The sequence below is a fragment of the Centroberyx affinis genome, unplaced genomic scaffold (assembly GCF_046629955.1).
Source record: "Centroberyx affinis isolate AG114_WGS23_722 - 3 ecotype Tasmania unplaced genomic scaffold, CSIRO-AGI_Caff_v1 ptg002725l_1, whole genome shotgun sequence".
NCBI lineage: Eukaryota > Metazoa > Chordata > Actinopteri > Beryciformes > Berycidae > Centroberyx > Centroberyx affinis.
In genome coordinates this window covers 52,673-72,500 of record NW_027280893.1, presented here as the reverse complement: position 1 = coordinate 72,500, position 19,828 = coordinate 52,673, and the positions used below count along the sequence as shown (strand labels likewise).

The 19,828-nt window shown below is 42.9% G+C and overlaps 1 protein-coding gene across 4 annotated transcripts; it reads left to right on the top strand.

Moving 5' to 3' along the window:
• Positions 1 to 12,637: 12,637 nt before the first annotated feature.
• Positions 12,638 to 19,311, top strand: fam219ab (family with sequence similarity 219 member Ab). Of its 4 annotated transcripts, none has more exons than XM_071535522.1 (6): positions 12,638 to 12,664; positions 14,143 to 14,199; positions 16,286 to 16,386; positions 17,149 to 17,229; positions 17,344 to 17,398; positions 19,153 to 19,311. In XM_071535522.1, exons 1-6 carry the CDS (start codon positions 12,638 to 12,640, stop codon positions 19,309 to 19,311), a joined length of 480 nt encoding a protein of 159 aa, XP_071391623.1. The 4 variants fall into 4 exon arrangements, with proteins under 4 accessions (XP_071391623.1, XP_071391621.1, XP_071391622.1 ...); XM_071535520.1 differs by having other exon boundaries at positions 14,143 to 14,242; positions 16,281 to 16,386; XM_071535521.1 differs by having other exon boundaries at positions 12,638 to 12,715.
• Positions 19,312 to 19,828: the final 517 nt, after the last annotated feature.

Below are 19,828 nucleotides of genomic sequence, written 5' to 3'. Positions count from 1 at the left end.
ACACACACACACACACAGAGACCCACACATACAAAGGAGCCCAGCAGAATCCCCCAGGGACACCCTGCTGTTGTGCTGAATACCAATGAGGAAAAGAGGTCCCACAAGCTTGAAGTTTGTGCAGCTGCCAGATATTCAGCTTCGACAACTTGTGCAACTTGTCTTGAGTGTAGTAAGTGGGAAAAAGGTGCTTCTAATTCATGCAACTCGGTTGTTTTTAGCCTTAAATAACCTTACTGCTATGAAGTTTTTCTATGTTCTTAGGTGCCCAGTGTCTTGTCTCAGTGAGGCCAGGATTGTTTTTAAATGGGACCCTCTATCTAATGCATTTGATTATTAATTATCATAAAAGACAGTAATTTCCTATAGTGCAAAAAATAAATTTCACATATACTTCAGAATATATTCATTTGACAAAATATTTAATTTAATTCCTAATACAGCAGGTTGGACACTGAAAATACATTTCCTTGCTATGCGCCATTGACATATATGTATTGGTCACTCATATTTCGAATGTCATCTACCCGTATACAAATACATATTTCATATATTTTGGCAAATATTTTGAAACACTGTATCTCTGAACATATTTAGAAGTATATGAAATGCATTTTTCTCTGTATGGGGGTACAGGGTGGCCAAGTGTAAAGAGACCTTCATACATGGACCCTTCATGCTGAAAAGAAAGACTCTGAATCCCAACCAGCAGAAAAGACAATTTCCCAATGGACCAATAAAGCATCACACTATTGTTATTACATATGCTTCTCTTTTGACTCTTATAGGTTACGCGACTCTGCCTGTTGAGTTGACCTGTTCCTCGGTGCAGAAGTCTTGACCACGGGCAAGTGACGGTGGTGTGAGAGGGAAAAGCCCATGATAGGATGAGCTTCTTTATAAATAGCTCGGTTCATAGAGGGAGGGAGAGAGAGGGAAAGGAAGGATGGGTGGAGGAGGGGGAAGGGAAGGGACTGAGGGATGATGAGGAGCCACACTGACAGCAGCATCTCCGCTCTGTCGCCTTGCGCCTGTCAGCCGTCACCGGGAACTGGCCGGGACTCCGCCAGCTTGACTTTATTACTAGTCCAGTGGTGTCCGCGCGTGCTGAGCCATATTGCCAAACGGTCGGTCAGAGTTTGGTGACCTACTTCGGCTCAAGTTCCAGCTACAGAAATGATTTCGTGAAGTTGTTGAAGATCACAACGAGGTCCATTTTGAAATTTGAGGTTCACCCAATTTGCACTTGGGACGGCGGTGAGGAAATAATACACAAGCGCGTGGATACCGGAGACCAGGCGGAAGAATTAGGTAGGCTGTTGCACGAAATGTTTGTGTTTCTGGTGCGATGCTGATTGCTCCCAGCAACTATAAACGCCTAACAAAACAAATGCCATTCCCTCCAGTCGCCACACACAGTCGTATGTGTCTCTCTAACGACAAATCACTCACTGAAAAACTATTTCTATAGTATTTCGACAGTGTGCCTTCAATTGCGAGTTTAGTGATCTCACCCTGCTTCATGGTATTTTTTTGTTGTCAACTGTGGCATAAATACATGATTTCCTTTATCACATTTGAGCTATAGTAGATGCATGATGATATTTTAAAGTTTTACTGTAGCTTAATTTGTATCCACCTAAAGGATTACTATAGTGGTTTTTCGTGCGGGCAGGCAATAATTCCATGTTTGATCATGACTAGTTCGACGGATTATCAACCGCTAGGCTACAGTTTAAAGTCATTAACTGTGGCTTTCTGTCGACACTCAACACTCAACACTTGTCCAACTCATTTTAAAGTTGTTGCTATGCAGCTGGTGCCTTGGAAGTGAGGGCCGACTGGGAGGAAGCCACAGGGGAGGCCACTGATACTGATAGTCCACTGCCAGGTGATGCATTATGCACAGCTCAGACAAGGATTTGACTGTTCTTCCATTTCATCAGAGGCACAGTCAGTCTCTCTCTCTCTCTCTCTCTCTCTCTCTCTCTCTCTGTCTCTCTCTCTCTCTCTCTCTCTCTTTCCATCTCTCTCTCTCTCTCTCTCTCTCTCTCTCTCTCTCTGTGTGTGTGTGTGTGTGTGTGTGTGTGTGTGTGTGTGTGTGTGTGTGTGTGTATCTGCCCATTTGCCTGCCTCTGTAAGCATGCTTTGGTGCATATATCATTTGCATACATTTACATTACATTGTTTGCATGTCTAAACAAAAGGCCATTATGTCTGTCAATGATACCATTCATGAACACACACACACACACACACACACACACACACACATACATACACTCACATTGAATTTTGCTGTTGCCAGACTTTTCACTACCACCTCCCCCGAACCTCTTCACCCCATATCTATCTCTTTCTGCAGCCAAAGAGCACAGAGTCATTGCATAACAGAAACACTGTGTTTATCAGAGTATTGATAACAGCCTGGGGGAAGTGTGTGTCCATGTGTGCTTGTGTGTGTGTGTGTGTGTGTGTGTGTGTGTGTGTGTGTGTGTGTGTGTGTGTGTGTGTGTGTGTGCGTGTGTGCGTGTGCATGTGTGTGTAGGGGGGCAGTCATGTGCTGTTCTGCTCTCTGGACTTTCTGGAATCAAACAAAACAAACTTCCCATCATTTAGACTTTCCACTGAGTGTGATTAGAGGCTTAATGTCACACAGTGTTTAGACAGAGTTGTTGTGTGACCTAAGCACTTTGCAAGGGCCTGCTCCAGATCAGAGCAGAGTTACATAGGGTTCAGATTGAAAGTTAAGTTATGCCGAATGGACACAGCCTTCCTGTATGGCTCACTCAAATCTGTCTTTCACCCAGCAGCGATAGCAGTGATTCATCGTCACTTCTCACTCAGGATCCAAATTCACAAATGAGGAGATTTCTCACCCTGAGACCCAGGATCATAAAAACATTACTTTTCTTGAGAACCATTAGAAGTGACTCTGAGCCATTTTGGTGCCCTGGCTGAGCAAATGGACCATATAGTGCCAGTTTAAACTTTTATGCCTCTCTGGGCTGTACACGCTCTGGCTTACTTCTGAATAGATTCTCTGTCTCCCAGTGAAGTCACTAATGGAAACAGAGCTATCTGGTATTTAGAGGAAATGTCTTTATCTTGCAAATGAGAACAAATTATGCTTGTAGTGATTTAAAAATGAACCACAATCATGTACTTTGGGAAGCATGGGCTGTGAAAATCTGTTATAATTGCTGATAATGAATAACTAGTGTGACTGCTGTGTTTTCTTGTTATATGCACTACTGATTTTCTGAAGTCAATATAAGCGCACAAACAGTTCCATTACACTGCTCACAACCATTTCATTTTAGATAGGCTACTCTGCCTCTCTCTGTGTGTCTCTCTGTGTCTCTCTCTCTCTATCCCTCTCTCACACAGTCTTCTTTCTTCCCCTCTCTTTAGTCTGGTAGCTTACACATCTCTCTTTCTTTCTAATTGAAATGGTAAACTGGATGCCCAGCTCCCCTGCTGAACTCATGTGAACCCAGCTTCAGACGGAGAGACAGAGCTGCTGTAAATAATCGGAAAAGCTGCGAAGAGGGCAGTTGCATCGACAATAATCCTGGCTAGTGATTATGAGGGTAATTTTTCCCAGAGTGATGCCACCGTCGCCCAGAGAGGGACCCATCTGCTACCGATGGTGATGTCTACTTCATGCGTTTCAAGAGCCAATCAAGTGCATCACTGCCACCCACTCTAACTTGGAGCTATCCATCTTTATTTTGTTTGGTCATAAAAAGCCTGTAAAGTGAAGGATAACTTTGAAATGAGTTTTCAACAGCAGGGTTGACTGTCTGCGGTATTGCCCTCAGCTGGAGAGAGGAGGAAGTATGCGGTCTCATTTGAAATGCATTAGGGGAAGAGGGAGAGGTATAGACGGAAGGAGATGAGCAAGAGAGTTTTTATCTGTTAAACTCTGAGTGGAATAATATTCACATACTCCGTCTCATGCTCTTTCCCGCTTCTCTCTCGCGCGCGCGCGCTCTCTCTCTCTCTCACTCTCAAACACACACATAAGTACACCTCAGTGACCCATTTAATATCAGCCACAAAACCAGCAACTGTATTCTCAAACATGTTCTTCCCCAAACACATTTTTGCTCAGACTCATTCAAAATAATTCAGCAAGAAAAACTGCTTACTGGCACCTACTTTTCTTTATCAGTTTAATAACTTCATTGCTCTCTGCCTATATAGGGGAAACAAGAAAATGAATGTTCCAACCTGCAACTGCAGCCAAAAAGCACACTCTGGACCTGTAATATTCTCCTATCATCTCCTGATTATTATACATAACAAAATCCCTAGCTATGTTTCTCGATATCAGTCGTCTGTGATGTTTCTTGCTTATTACAGGTCCTGAAATAGCGTCACTTTATAAGAAACCCTTTTAATGCACAGTGTTTGACACTGCGAAAAGCACTTGTGGTGTTAATTATTGCCTCTCAAGGAAGAAGGCTTGAGAGTGCACCTCCAGGAATGTAAAGTAGATAAAATAAAATAATAAAAACATTCTCATGCAGGTGCTGGACAACGGTTGCTCTAAATAATGTTTCCAGGAATAAAGCTTCAAAGTACTCCATAGCTCTTAAATTTTTACTTTGAATCTGTGTTCCTGTTGTTCCAGCACCCCACTACCCCACTTCAATCTATCTTCAAGATCCAGGAATAGAGCTACCTTGGCCTAGCGACTTGGCTTGTTAGAGAGAAAGTAATCAGTACTGTGCTGACCTCACTGGTGGAGTCAGCAGACTCACATGACAGATTTCCCAGGACACAGTCAGGTTAACCAAGGCCAAGTATGCCAGTATGTGTGTGACTGTGTGTGTGTGTGTGTGCAGTGCACATGGAAATTAAACCCGGTATGTTCACTTGACTCCACATTTTCTTTTCTCTCAGGGATTAACCGTGGAACTAAACCAAGCATCATGACGCCATTCGTAGACCCCACACACCCCTCTACAGTCTGAAGTGACCGACCACAATGAGTGCGGAGGCAGACGTCGGGTCGACCATGGAGGCTGATTTGAGGACAGGCCTGTCTGTGTGGGCCATTGTGGCCATCGTGTGTAACTCTGTGGTGGGCGTCCTCATCCTCATCCTCTTCGTCATCCTCTACAAGGCCTGCAAGGTGCCGTCCCGCCAGGAGAAAGCGCCGGTCTTCACAGCGGAGCAGCAGCTGAAGAAGGGCGAACAGAAGTACCTGCTGACTGCAGCCTGATCATGGTGAACGACCTCATGGGGGAGACATGGACTTCGGATGGAGACAAAATGAAACTTTGTCAACTTGCTAGAGGTCAAAGGTCGACCTGCAGTCGGTTAGAAGATCTACAAAACTCTGAACTCTAAATCATTCTCTCTCTCTCTTCTCTCTCTCTCCCCTCAAAATCTGACATTCTCCCTTTGTCTTACATACATACCCCCCCCCCCCATCACCCCTGTCTAGTCTGTGCCATTCAGCGGAGCTCGGAGTGAAAGAGGCTGAGGAGCTTTGCTGCGTTAAGGGTTACGTCAAGACCAACAGCAACAACAACCGGTCCAATCCTCTTATCTCTGCGGCGCTTCGCTGGGACTGTCCATCTGTCAGTCTGTTTGCTTTGCTCGAGTCAGCTCTGCACTGGCAGGCCATGCTCTCCTCCTCTACTCTTTCTCTTTCATCTCTCTAGGAGAAAACCGAGTGGATGTGGCAGAGAAGGAGCAAAAAAGCAGAATGAATGAGAATGGCGATGGGTGGAAGCGTTAGTAAGACAGAGCGGGGTGAAGGGTTGGGGGGGGGGGGGGGGGTCGAACAAGAGTCGAACTAAAGCGTTAGAGGTGAGGAGAAAGGGAAGGAGAGAGGCAAAGTCTCATTGCAACAGAAGCAGCTTGATACTTGCCAGCTGGAGCACTAATGATGCCAGCGACAGAGCGACAGACAGAAAAAAGGTGGAGACCGAATGCCTGAAAGGAGTCAAGAGGGAGAAAGAGAGATGTTACTGGAGAAAGGGTGTGCGAGAGTCGAGACAGGGTGGAGAGAGAGAGAGAGGGCAGATATTCTGGGGGAAGAGAGAGTGAGAGAATAGTAGGAGAGGGGATGTTGTGATGAGGTGTTGTTTACAGAGAGGGAGCTCGAGGCCTCTGTTTGACAGTCTCTCCGTTTGACATGCAAGTCTCCACTGATCCGACTCCCATGGGATTAAAAGGAACAAAAAAATTAATAAATATTGGATGAAAAATCAACCGAGAGGAACGACAGCTGAACAGTTGAACTGAAAGCTATGCCATTCTCCGCTCCGCCCGTGTCCCGGTGTGCCTCTCCTCCATTTTGTGAGCTCCTCTAAAGACTAAATAACTGTTATTTATAGACAGGCTTCACCAGGAATGACAGAGTGACTGAACCCTCGCAGTCAATAATGAGGGGAAATTGTGTTATCATAGCGAATGTATTGTAGCTGCTGACTGTGTAATGTCAAGACCGTCTTACGGATTGAAGAGAGACGGAAGAGATCAGATTGACTGACAAAGTTACGAGCCAACCATAATTTTATTTCCGCAGCATTAGAATAAAAAGTGCTGCATAGAATATTTTCCCTCGCATAGATACAATGCTGATTAATGATAGGGTTCTGCATGGAAGCATTTTGTATTTATTTGCGGTGGAAAAACGTCAGTTGTAATCTAATCTCAGGTATGACTGCATTATCTTTCAGTTTAATAAGATATAACTATGTTGATGTTATTTTCTGTGCAGCACTTTCTGTTCTACATCATTTACAGGATATTTCTGTACAAATGCCATATGGTAACTGATCACTATATAGATATAGGTCTCTGTGTTTCACTATGGGAATTACCATTCTGCTCTATGCTTCATGGACATAATGACAGTTTCTTTTATAACGACATAATAAAAGGATTTACTTTTGTTTATAACTAATGTGGTCAATGTTGCCCTCCCACTTTGCATTAGGGTTCGAGTCAATACAACATTAGTTTATTCCAAATAAGAACTGAAATTAAAATTGTGATTCAAGAGTAATGAAAAAGATAGTAGTTTTTATTTTAGGTCCAGTGTGTTAATAGATACACTTTTTCACATACTGTATTTCCATGTATAACTGTTGAATGTAAGTCTGACAAACTTCCTGCATTGAAGGAATCAATGTGGAACTTGACCTCATCTGTGACCCACATCCTGTTGTTAGTCAACAACCTCCATATAATCCTTATCTGGTATCCATGATGCAGCACCGCCACTGATTTTACAGTGTTTACTGAATTGCAATGGCTCTCTCTCTCTCTCTCTCTCTCTCACACGCACACACCCTCCAACACACTCTCACATACATGCACAGACAAAATTAAAGCCTTGCAGAGAACTGCCAGGAGGAACATCTGAATGTTGAATGAAAAAGCAAACACACATGCATTGCCTCCCCCTCGCTCCAACTCACTCTCTCTCTCTCCTTTCTCTCTCTCTCTCTCTCTCTCACACACACTCATACACACACACACAGGTAGGTTAGAGGCTTTCACAGATTGCATTCGTATTAGGATGCTGTAGAGGTGAACTGCTAACGAGATTGTGAGAGTCATGGATTTACCTGATTCCCTACTGAGATGAGCTGGGAAACTGCCTAATGCTATTTGGTCACAGTGGAGATGCATTAGCTGCACGTGCAGTGTGTGTTTGTTCATGTTTGTGTGTGTGTGAGAGAGAGAGCAAAAGAGAGAGATCATGTATACATGCATGCGCATGTGTAAAACACTGGTCTAATGGTGCATATCAGAGAGATGGTAAGGGCGTTCGGTGGGCCGTTGGTTTGAAAATGCTCGTCAGAAAGGAGACTGTACAGCTGTCTACTATTTATTGGAGTCTCGGTCCATTTATCTGCCTGCCTGTTTCTCTCATTCTCTCGCTCTCTCGCTCTCTTTCTCTTATTTGTTTCTCTATTTCCCTCCCACCAGACGATCCCAGACCCATGCAAACTGACCAGCACAGATCCAGCGGTCTAGTCCTCAGTGAGTTGTTTTAAACTGAAGGTGAAACGCTCTGAGCATTAGTCACACCGTCTATGAAACACCGCATTGACCTTCTCTGGTTTTCATATCAGCCCTGCTGATAACGGACCCTCTGTGTAAGGCACTGGTTCTCAACCTGGAGGTCGGGACCCCCAAAGGGTTGCAAGAATTTTGGGGGGTCCAAGATGATTGATGGGACAGGAAAACAACATATTTCGACTCAAATTTTCTCTAATTTTTGCTCTTTTCTTGTGAAATACTGAATGGTTTAAAGCCTGTAGGCCTCCTCTATAATAAATCAAATGAAACAACCTTAACATCATTCTTTTACCACTCTGCGTATGCAGCCTGTGACAGGAGGTCGCGAGTAGGCATCACAACATTTTAAGAGTCACGAGCCAAAAAGGTGGCTTGATATACCATGAACGTGACTGAGACTTATTGAATATTTGGGCATTTGACCCTAACAGGGCTTGAAAAAAAAAGCTAAATAACCATCAATCCATCCCTGTATCTATTCTCCTGCCCATCACCCATCCATTGATCCTTCCACCCAAGACGAGAGCATTATAGCTTGGGTGATGCTGTGGCATTTTACTCTGAGTCCATCCTGTTGAGATTAGAGAACGCCAGTGAACTCAGCATTAGTCAGTCCACCCCTCCATCCCTCCATCTTGCGGACTACACTACATTGCAGCACGGCCCTCTCCTGGACCTCCCAACAGTGTTTGAGATGATAGAGGGCCACTGAACTCAGCATGGTATTATATAACGAGATGGACAAATATTATAAACACAGAGATTACTAATAAACACACGACAGGCAAGTAATCTGCAGCTCCATCTGCACCGCTGGAGGGGTTGCATAACCCACATCCACCCAGACTGAGTCACGGGCAGTGAGGATCAGAGGATAGTGTTTGTGTGTGTCTGTGTGTAGGTTTGTGTGTGTATGTGTTGTAACTGTCATTGCTAATGCATTAGATGTTAATCTATGTTTTGGACACATCTTGTCCTAAAACTGAGTGGGACCTTTGTAATATTTGAATCTTATGTAATCTATGATTTAATTTAGTGGCTCAGCATTTCAAGGGTGTATGTGTAAGTGTGTGTGTGTGTGTGTGTGTGTGTGTGTGTGTGTGTGTATGTGAAAGAGAGAGGTGGATAAAGAGAAAGATGCGTGTAGGGGCTGTACAATAGAGTGTTTTAAGGATTTGTTTGTGGTTGAGTATGATTGTTTTTCTGCAGTATGGTGAGGAGTTGGTTCAGTAATACAAACATGAGTGCTTGATTGGATAAGTGTGTGTGTGTGTGTGTGTGTGTGTGTGTGTGTGTACCTCGTCCATGAAGATCCAAACATACCAGTCAGCCAGGGGCAAATCTATAGAGACATTAAGGAGGGTTTGTCCTCACCCCACTCAGAGAAGCAGGTAAGTTGGGTTTCACTGTAACAGACTTGAACAATTGTGTCTTGTGTGTGAAGCCAAATATCTAGCAGTTGGCCAAAAAGACACCCGATTCTGTAATCCAATTAAGGGAGATAGGGATATTAGCATTTCAAGGTTCCAGGAAGAGACATAGCCTACGTGTGTGTGCGTGCGTGCGTGTGTGTGTCTTAATGTCTTAACGTCTCTGGGTATGAATAATTAATGGCTCACCAGACAAAGTTCTGATCACACTTAATCACATCTAGTCGGACCCCTATAGAGTCACCACCAAAACATGCACGCACACACACGCAGGCACGCACGCGCACACATTCGCTAAATCGGTTTTGACAACAGCACAGTTCTGATATCCAAATCATTATAATTCAGAATAATTTAGTCTGTATGAATGTTTATTCTGTCTACAAGGTCTAATTATAGCATGAAACGAGCAGAAATAATGCCTGTGATAGGAAAAGCATCAGTATGCCTGGCACGGCAGAGAAACAATGAAACATAGTGAGAGAGTGTGTGTGTGTGTATGTGACAGAGAGGCAGAGAGAAAATTAAAGAAAAAGTGCTCCTTTAATTTGCAAATGCTAATTTTTCTCATCCAATGTGAGACAAAGTCCAGTGGCTCACATTATCCAGACACACAAGGCTGACCTCCAGATATGCAGCGCTCTGCTCGAGCCATAGCCCATCTAATACATATGGAACAGCGGAAATTTGGCTCTCAAACTGCTTGCAGATAGCAGTCTATATAGCTAAAGCACTACGACCTACCTGACCCTGCATACATCTCATTGTCATTCATCCTCACCACTCTGTCCTTTCAATATGTTTGGCTATTTCCCTCCTGTTCTGTAGAGTTAGACTGCCACCTGCTGGCTCGAACTGTCGTGGCTGCAGGTTGAAGTTGTAACTCCCAGTCGGCTGCAGCAGTGGCTGGTCGTTGCCAAGACGCCTCTCGGTTATTGTGCAGCAGAGCATGGTATTGCTGCTCTCTGCTGGTATTTCCAGGTAAGGACAATGTGCAATCAAACGTGTCAGTGACTTTCAATGAGCCCGACTCATTATATCGCGGTTGTTCTTCTGTCAGACTAACATCAGCCATAGGTTATGTAATTTTCTCCCTTCTAAATCAACTCTCTGTCTTTATAATTAATGTGCTCCAAGTTGTTCATAGGTAATGGATTCAGTCTTGATTAAATTTCTATGAAAAAAAGAAACTGTTAAACTATTGCCTACTCACCATATAATACATTTTAGTGGGATATTATACAAAACTATAGTCCATATAAAAGTCCCAGAAGGAATAGGCTATTATAGGCATATTACAGTGATGCCATAGACAAGGTCACTATAAACTATAAAAGTCCCTAAAGGAATACTATACAGATATTATTATTGTTATTATTATTGTTATTAATATTATTATTATTATTATTATTATTATTATTATTATTGTTGTTGTTGTTGTTGTCATGGCTTGGCAAAAGGTCATGCTCTTTCATCTCAGACATTCTATTTCTATAATTAATTTGTCTCCGAATTTTCATTTGATTAATTAACCTGTTCAGTCTTAATTAAATTTCTATGATGAAAGCAACTGTTTAATAGTTTCTCAAATGCAAAGTTGTTCCCTTACAAAAAAGATGTCTAGTAATCCAACAATAGATTTTACATAGAAATATCAGCAAAACTATAGTGTCATGGAGCCACTATAAGTCGAACAAAAAAATAAATAACTCACCAAAGCCAAAATCATCATATATAGGCCTATCTGAGATTACTGGCTTTCAAACCTCACTTCAAAGCAGGAGTCCGTATTATTATTACACTGTGAGAAATATGGGTACGTACAATACAGGTCCATTTATGTTCCCAAAAGTACACATGTCACAAGTGTCAAAGTTACACTACTGGTCCTATAAGCTACTCCGGGGTGGTATCCCCAAAGGGACATGTTTGCACCTTTTTGAAGGTGACGTTTTTATACAAAAGCATCAATGCGTGTATATTTTGGTCACTTGGGGTGGATAAATGTTCCTTTAGAAGTACAAGGACACACATATGGGGTCATGTCTAAGGATCCAATATTCGTAAAAGGGAGCAGCTCCAGCGACGAGCGTTAGCTTTGTACCCTTTCAAGTACAATCGTGTACCTTGTGTATACCTTGTATACAGACTACAGTAGCATGGTGGTAAATTACCTCTTCACTTTCTGTTGGATCTCTGTTATAATTAGCTTGCTAATTAGCTTGGTTGTTTCAATTTCATGGTCGCCGATAGAGGTCGATAAAAGTCATAGTTTTAAAGCCACTTAAAATTGTCACAAAATGAATCACATTGTTTCAATGTGATTAGGTGACGAAATCTATTCGATCTTAAGATCCTATAGGAAAATTCTAAGAATGTATGAGTGATACCATAGGGGATTTAAAATAAATAGAATACCATTAAATTTAAATACTGTAAGTTCACTATAAATGTATTAATGAGTACCACAGACTCACTATGAGTCCCAATAGTAATTTTTCGTTAGCCATTGGTTGTGTCATTTTGTCTCTCCTGAATCAACTGAGAACTTCTATCTTTATAATTAATTTCTTCCAAGCTGCTCATTTGATAAGGTAATTTATTCAGTCTTAATTACATTTCTAGGATGAAGACAATTATTAATTGGTCTCCCGAATTATAAGTTGTTTGTCTGCTGTTGGTCTTTCTCGTATTTCTTGTAACAAAGTAAGATCTTGGGTATTTACTGGCCCCCGGTGTTTAAACAGAGGTTTCCACGTCAATGTTCCATGTCAATAAGCCCCTCGCCCCTTAACAGCAGAGTGATGCAGGCATTTCTATCATTCCCTCACTGTCCTCTCTTCAAATGAAATAATAGCGATATTAAACGTCTAATTTTGCTCGGGGACCCGCTAGATCCCACTTGAGAGACCCCTGGTGGGCCCCCGGACCCCAATCTGGGACACCCTACCCGGAAGTGGGTGGTGAAGTCACCGTCACCGACTGGTCACACCACCGTCGACATACTGCCTGCTGGTATGAGGCTAGCCGCCGGAGAACCACTGAGATCGCTACAAATCTGAGAAAACACACAGTCTCAGCGATAACTCATCACAACGACCAAATTACCAATAATTAGGTTCTAGGAGAAGGGAGGAAAAAGGCGCGTCGCCAAAATGATGGAAGAAATAGATAGATTTCAAGTGCCGAGCGCCGTGCAGGAGGCGGAGATGCAGGCTGAGATGCAGCCGCTCGTAAGTGAGATTTGTATTACCCGTAGCCTATCTGGAGATGATAAATCAGTGTTTGGCCTGTATTTTAATTTAGAAAATGACATTCTTGTTACTCCATTATGCTTTGATTATTGACCGAGGCCTACCATTCATTATGTTATGCTTTGGGATTCTGTTAGATCCATCACTTGCCATGCGTAATGTTGGCTGATGTAACCAATGGACCAATTTTAGCCCACTAGTAGACAGTAAATTGTGAAAATGACAGTAAACACGTCTTCCTAAAGCCTCTGAGGATTATTAGTGGTTTACTCGATAGGCTGGCAATCGTTTCCCCCCCTCTGTGGATGGGATGCAGGCAGCGTCCGGTCTGCTGCGTAGTGAGCAGCATCCGTCATGTCTGGCGAAAACAAGCATCCCATCCCACCACAGCCTCATCCTCAGCATCCACAGCAACTTGCTCCAGCTTCCAGGACAATACCGTAGTGGCGATGTGTTTAGAGAGCGGAATATGTGCGAATATGTGCGCGTGTTATCAAGCCACGGCCGTTTATTGTTTATGAGTGTAAATCGTTTGGTGATGCGCTCCAGGCCTGTAGCGGGGCCCTGGGTTACTGCAGCTTGCGGGGCGGGCTGCAGGGCGGCCCCTGCTCCCCACGACCGGCCGTACGGCTCCACTCGAGAGCCAGACTCCCCCACACCCCCATTCATCTCTCTGATCCTTAAGGTCTTTCTTTCTCCTTGCTGTTACCCTGAAAAAAGGTACCAGGGGGAATAAGTAGCCTAGGATGTGAATAAGATGTGTATTCTAGAGCGGTGTTTCCCAAAGTGAGGTTCAGGGACACCCAAGGGATCCTTCAGAGGGTTCCTGGGTATCCCCAGCAAAGTAAGGATTAGTTGCATTTGAATATTATTGCATTCTCTTGAAGTTATTACAGGAGAAAATGTGTAATTGCTATTCTGAATCAGTGTTTCACTATCTGCACCGTCTCCTCCCCATCTGTACAGACAGCAAAAACAAAAAATGGAGGCCCCTTTGACAAAACCTTTATCATGGGTGTGTGGTCTAAAGTGTGTCTACAGGGATCCTTGACTTGAAAAAGTTTGGGTATTCCAGTGTTAAAGCAATGTTTGTGTATAGGCCTACATGTTCTCACTCTAAACTCTTCCAGACATGTTTCTAGAGCTTGGCCCTCTTGGGAAATATTCTGCTTATTGTTGATCAGAGTTTATTTCACACACACACACAGAGAGAGAGAGAGAGAGAGAGAGAGAGAGAGAGAGAGAGAGACTTCTTCAGTTTAATCTATTTATGAAAAGTTATATTCACATTGTATGGGCATAGTATTATGCATTACAAAAAGACATTAATTATTTATAGATGGCTCAGTCTAATGCACATTCCATTGCATCTCTCTGCCTGTACCTGTCTTCCCGTCCGCCTGCAGGACCCAGCCTCGTCCACAGCCTCAGAGGCGGACTCAGACACCAGAGAGGGGGAACCTGTCACTATCAACTACAAGCCCTCGCCCCTGCAGATGAAAATAGGTGAGCGAGAACCATTTGTCGGCCAAGTGAGCAGCCTGCTGTACCCTACAGGTCTGTGTTCAGAGGGCCTAGTCTGCTGTGTCTGACATAATCTCTGTACAATAATGAGGTATTAGAGGGATCCGCATAGATACTGTAGCTGTGTTGGAGAATATTAATTTATAGGATGCTGTATAGAATACAAAGAGCAGTAGGTTTATTAGAGTCAGTATGATGTTTGGCCTTACAAGGGGGCCTAGATAGAGACATGATATGTTTTTATTCAGTCTGTTTCAATGCATTTAATGGCATCTGAATATTTAGGATTGATTTTGAGGTAACTTGCGTATTACAAGGCATGTCAAACATTGTGGTGATATGCTTTAACTGTATGAAATACTTGTTTAACCATCCATGTTACATTATCAATAACAAATAGTGTTGTTTTGGTCCCACCAACCATTTTATTGTAAAGTTTATGACGAAAACTTTGGGCACCTGTGGTCTATTTTGTCTTTGAAAATTTGAATCTGTTGTGTCCTGAAAAGCCACAGTCCTCAAAGCCACATTTCAGCACCTTGGATAGAGTCCAGTGGTGAGAGAGCAGCAATGCTTCTTTAGTTTCTAGTCCTACATTCAACCCTTGCTGAGCCAAAGCCTTTAAGAATCAAGGGTATTCAAAACAGTAAAATATTCAGTCCCAGAAACACACTGAAATTCACATTTTAAACTTAAAACAAACATCCACATGTACAGTGTCAGCCCCTGTGGAAATACCTTTCACTCTGCAGTCAAGTCTGGATGGTGAACATGTAAACAGTGAAAGCACTATGACGGCTACATTCCTATTCAAAAACATCCCATATGATCTAATTTTCTGATTAAAGTCATTTTATAACATGTAAACATCAACATGGAAATTCCAACACTTGTATGCATGTCTAATGTTGGGAAATATATAAGGCTCTAATCTACACTGGCAATTTAATGGTCTTTTCTGGATGAAGAATGTAATACCAAACAGAATTAAATTGAACATAGAGTTAAATTTTGTCACTCATAGATTACAGGATATTTCAGTTCATCACTGACTCAGACTGGACTAATAGCATCATCCAGTCATTTGTCATCCAACTGCTGACTAGAGTATAACAAGGAAAAGAGAAGGAAGAGCCACTGATGTCACATGAGGAGTCTGCTATTGCTCAATGGCACGGTCATTTTGAAGATTTTCAATACCCCACTCAGTGCTTTTTGTATTAGTTTAAAAAATGCCACTGCACAGCTGCCATACTCCAGCAGCAGACTCCTAATGACAGCATCCTCTCCTCCTCTCTTTTCCTCAGTCCAGGAACACTCATCACCACTCCCTCCAGAAATTGATCCACTCTGATGTCACCTCCTGTGCTGTGATGCTTTGCTATGAAAGCTCATATCACGCCATCCAGCAACATAAAGCGATACAGTGACTAAATGATTTAATCAAACTTCATATAGAATTAAACACTTTTGCCATCCCTGATCAGCATACATTCTGATGAGTGTGTGTATACAGTATGTCATACTTCTTGTCAAAGCTCAACACCTATGGAAGTGTAAAAGCCAAAAATGTGTTTGTAATGTAGTAACATATCAGTGTCAAATGTGACGAAATGACAAACAACAGCAATGTACTGTTTACAACCGTTATTTATCCAGGGAAAGCAACGCCCTGCTTCACAGCCATAAGCTTACAAACATTTCCTGGTACAACTGAACCTCAACAATAGTTCCCCACCTGGATTTTCCCAGCCATTTCAGGGATTCAAACCAGCAACCTTCCAGTTCAAAGCCAGCTTCTGTAACTGTGCATGATACCTTGGCTTGTTTAGGAATATGTTTTTTATATGCACATTGCAACGTGACATATGTGTGTCTCGTAAGCCTGTAGAGAGCAAGACACTGACACAAAATCGATCATATTCCATCACTTGCTGTGCTGTTTGTGTGTCATTTTGAGCTCACTAAGCGGGGGAATTGTGTAAATACCAAACTGTGCTCCTGTGTCTGTCTTATGCAGAGAAGCAGAGAGAGCTGGCCAGGAAGGGCTCGCTGAAGAACGGCAACACTGTAGGCAGTCCAGTCAACCAGCAACCCAAGAAGAACAACGTCATGGCCAGAACACGGTGAGAGGCGAGCGCTCTGTTTGGAAGAGAAGATGTGAGACAGACTCCCATCTTCTCTTCTCTCTAACTGCTGGTATTTTGCCGAGAGTTTGTCGGAGTGTCAAATTTTCAGTCTGATTTGTTTTTGTGATAGGCTGATTTGATTTCCTCATCCCAGTGCAATATTTTGTGTTTTGGTTAGCTACTGATAGCATACTGCAAATGAGAAGTTGTTTTGGTGTTTCCCGTTTCACACATTCACAGTGTGATCAGAGGATTAAAATTGAATTATAAGAATTAAAATTGTCTTGGTGTGTAGCTATGTACTTGATTTTTAGATTAGATTAAAGATAGAGATTACATTAAAGATACCAAGTCAACTCTCATTTCAGCAATCATGCCACAACTGTCACAGTGGATCTGGAGTCAGTTCAGAGTATTGTAACAACAAAATACTATCTTTGGCGACCACTGGGATTGTAACGATAAAAAAAAAAAAAAATCAGTTTATGAATCCATGTTTTTTTAAGCCGTCTGAGTTAGAAATTGGATCTCTTACAAGCTTTTGTTGTTGTTGTTGTTCTCGGCGGCTCCCTCCAGGCCCACCATCCTTCTCTCTTATCATCTCTGCTAGTCTTGTTCTTATTCACCTCCTCCTGCTTGCACATTTATTTTCCCTCCTCTCTCCTCCTCCACCACAACCTCCCTGTCACATTCAGTTACACCCTCTCTCCCTTTCTCTCTCTCTCTTTCTCTCTCTCTCTCTCTGTCCTCTACCTATAGGTTGGTAGTGCCAAATAAAGGCTATTCCTCCTTAGACCAGAGTCCAGATGAGAAGCCGCTGGTGGCCCTAGACACAGACAGGTGAACACACACACACATACATTTATTCTTGTTCTCATTCATGTTGTCTATCCCTTTTCTCGCTAATGTGCGCAAACATTTTCAAATGACCTAACCTGTGTTTTTGTGTTTCAGTGATGATGACTTCGACATGTCTAGATACTCGTCATCGGGATACTCCTCAGCCGAGGTGAGATGTGTGAGGGAGCAGGTACCTATGCACTCTGGGAAACAGCACTTACACACATGCCTCTCCTCGCTCACTCTCTCACTCCCTCCCTCCCTCCCTCACTCCCTCCCTCACTCACTCACTCCCTCACTCTCTCCGGTTCCTCACTCCATTAGCATGGCTGTCAAGAGGCCAGGAGCCAGGTCCCGCCAGTCTTAAAGCAAAACCCATTTATATCCATCCTGCTCATCCGTGTTAATTCCGTAGGTGTATGAGCTCCTCGCGAATCATGATCACATTGAATCTGCACCTGCACATGTGTGTGTGTGTGTGTGTGACACAAGATGGAAACAAGTGAAGTGTCATCTCTGGGTGTCTGTTCCTGCAAATCCTATTCCCGATGCTGCTGCCAATATCAGTTTAATCAGCCGTATTTATTCCCCAGAGGGATCTTCATTCCCACTCTTTACATCTCCCCAGTATTCTCTCTCTCCAGCTAGTCCTGGCTGGTAAACACAGTATATTTACATGCACACCAGTGCTCCGATCTTAATGCCACCATGAGAAAGCTGTAGTGAATAACAAGGCAACGGTAAACATGTCGTCCCCCACAAATGATGCAGCCCCCCTTTGGACCACCAGTAGCAAGTAAACCAACATTTTAGAGCCTCCCTTACATTAATCAGGCAAATTTTAAAAATGCTGGAATGGAGCAATGAGACGCATCATTCCCTTAAGTTTTGTGAAAAAATCCAATCATTGCCATCCGAGATATTGTGCAAGATGGACAGACGGACACAGATCCATAGTCTCTCCCCTGATTTCATACAATTAGCTCATGTAAACACTGTAACCCAATTATGTGACTTGTATTACTGTCATATTGACAGGAAGGAAATGACTGATGCGGTTTATACTTTATAAGGAAATAGGTGATTCACACATTCAGTCATTAAAAGTAATACGCAAGACTTGGAAAAAAAATGCTATATCAATGTGACTTTCCTTAGACACTTTGACTGCAGAGAAAGGACAGTAATTAGATTGTTGTTTTTCATGCAGACACAGACATTGTCTTTGCTGAAGAAATCACACCACCAGGACTCGTCATCACAAAGCTCCAAGCGATGATCCTTACAACCATCTGTAGTGAATGTGCCGTAGGCTGTTAATCTCACTTTGTCATGGTTACCACTGTAGATTTTACTCACAAGCTCACAAAATCTTGCTACTTGTTAGCTGTCTATTGTCTGCATCTGACAGTCTTAGAGTTTGTCTGTCTTTGTCGTCATAAAACCCACAGTGTCAGTGAAAAGAATCTGTCCACTTCAGTAAAATATTGCGTTTTTCCCCCTTGGTGTATCTGTCTTTATTAATAGACCTGTTTCGTTGCTCATTTGCCCTCCTCTAACCCAGTGATTCACAACCTTTTTCATATCAAGGACCCCTAATTTAGTCCACATTAGGGCCACGGACCCCCTTTTAATGAAATTTTGTCTCCCGAACCCAAATCTGAGAATATTTTTATTGTTACATACAATTTTGTCTGTCTGTTTGACTATCTGTATTGTAGGTAGAGAGATAACTGTGAAACTATGATCAAAATAGTCATTCTTCTACATTCTCTAATTGTGTTAACCCCTTGTAAATGAAGTTTAACAATTTGCTGGAGACCCCCTGGAACCCCCTCAAGGACCCCTGGTGGTCCCCGGACCCCACGTTGAGAACCTCTGCCCTAACCCTTCGACCTCTCCCCTCTCTCCTCCCTTCTTTAGCAAATCAACCAGGATCTGAACATCCAGCTGCTGAAGGACGGCTACCGTCTAGACGAGATCCCGGACGACGAGGACCTGGATCTGATCCCGCCCAAATCAGTCAACCCTACCTGCATGTGCTGCCAGGCGACCTCCTCAACCGCCTGTCAAATACAGTAACCCCGCCCCCCTTTGAGCCCCCTGCCCCCCCTCCCCCCTTTCCACACAACACAACCCCCCTAACCCTCATGTGCTGTGAGTTTACTCCGCCACCAGAGCGGCGACAGAGAGGCATTGGTAGAATATTGTTACGACAGTTATGTGCTATGATGATAATGACGATGACAAAATAATCAAATTAACACAGAGAAAGTTCAGTTTAAATCGAGGAGAAGGAACAAATATGAAATATGAAAATATTCAGTATATATTTAAATTGAGTAACAGTGATGGTTTCCTCCTATGGCAGGACATGCACTTGTGTTTGGGACCTGGGGGGGGGGGGGATCACTCTTGGCCTCCCCATTGCCTTCTCCTGGAGAACATGATGTAACATAAGACATTAGTAGAAAGAAAACTAAAAGGTCATTTGATGCTATAAAAAGTGATTTCCATTTCCCTAAAGAATAATGAATATTATCATAACTGCTGCTGACTCAGCTGCTCCGCTTACCTGAATTCTAGGTTGTATTTATTG

Coding starts and splice junctions, on each gene's coding strand:
- fam219ab (XM_071535519.1), top strand. CDS start 12,638: ATGATGGAAGAAATAGATAGATTTCAAGTGCCGAGCGCCGTGCAGGAG. Junction 17,230..17,343: donor GTGGCCCTAGACACAGACAG/GTGAACACACAC, acceptor TTTGTGTTTCAG/TGATGATGACTTCGACATGT. Junction 17,399..19,152: donor CGGGATACTCCTCAGCCGAG/GTGAGATGTGTG, acceptor TCCCTTCTTTAG/CAAATCAACCAGGATCTGAA.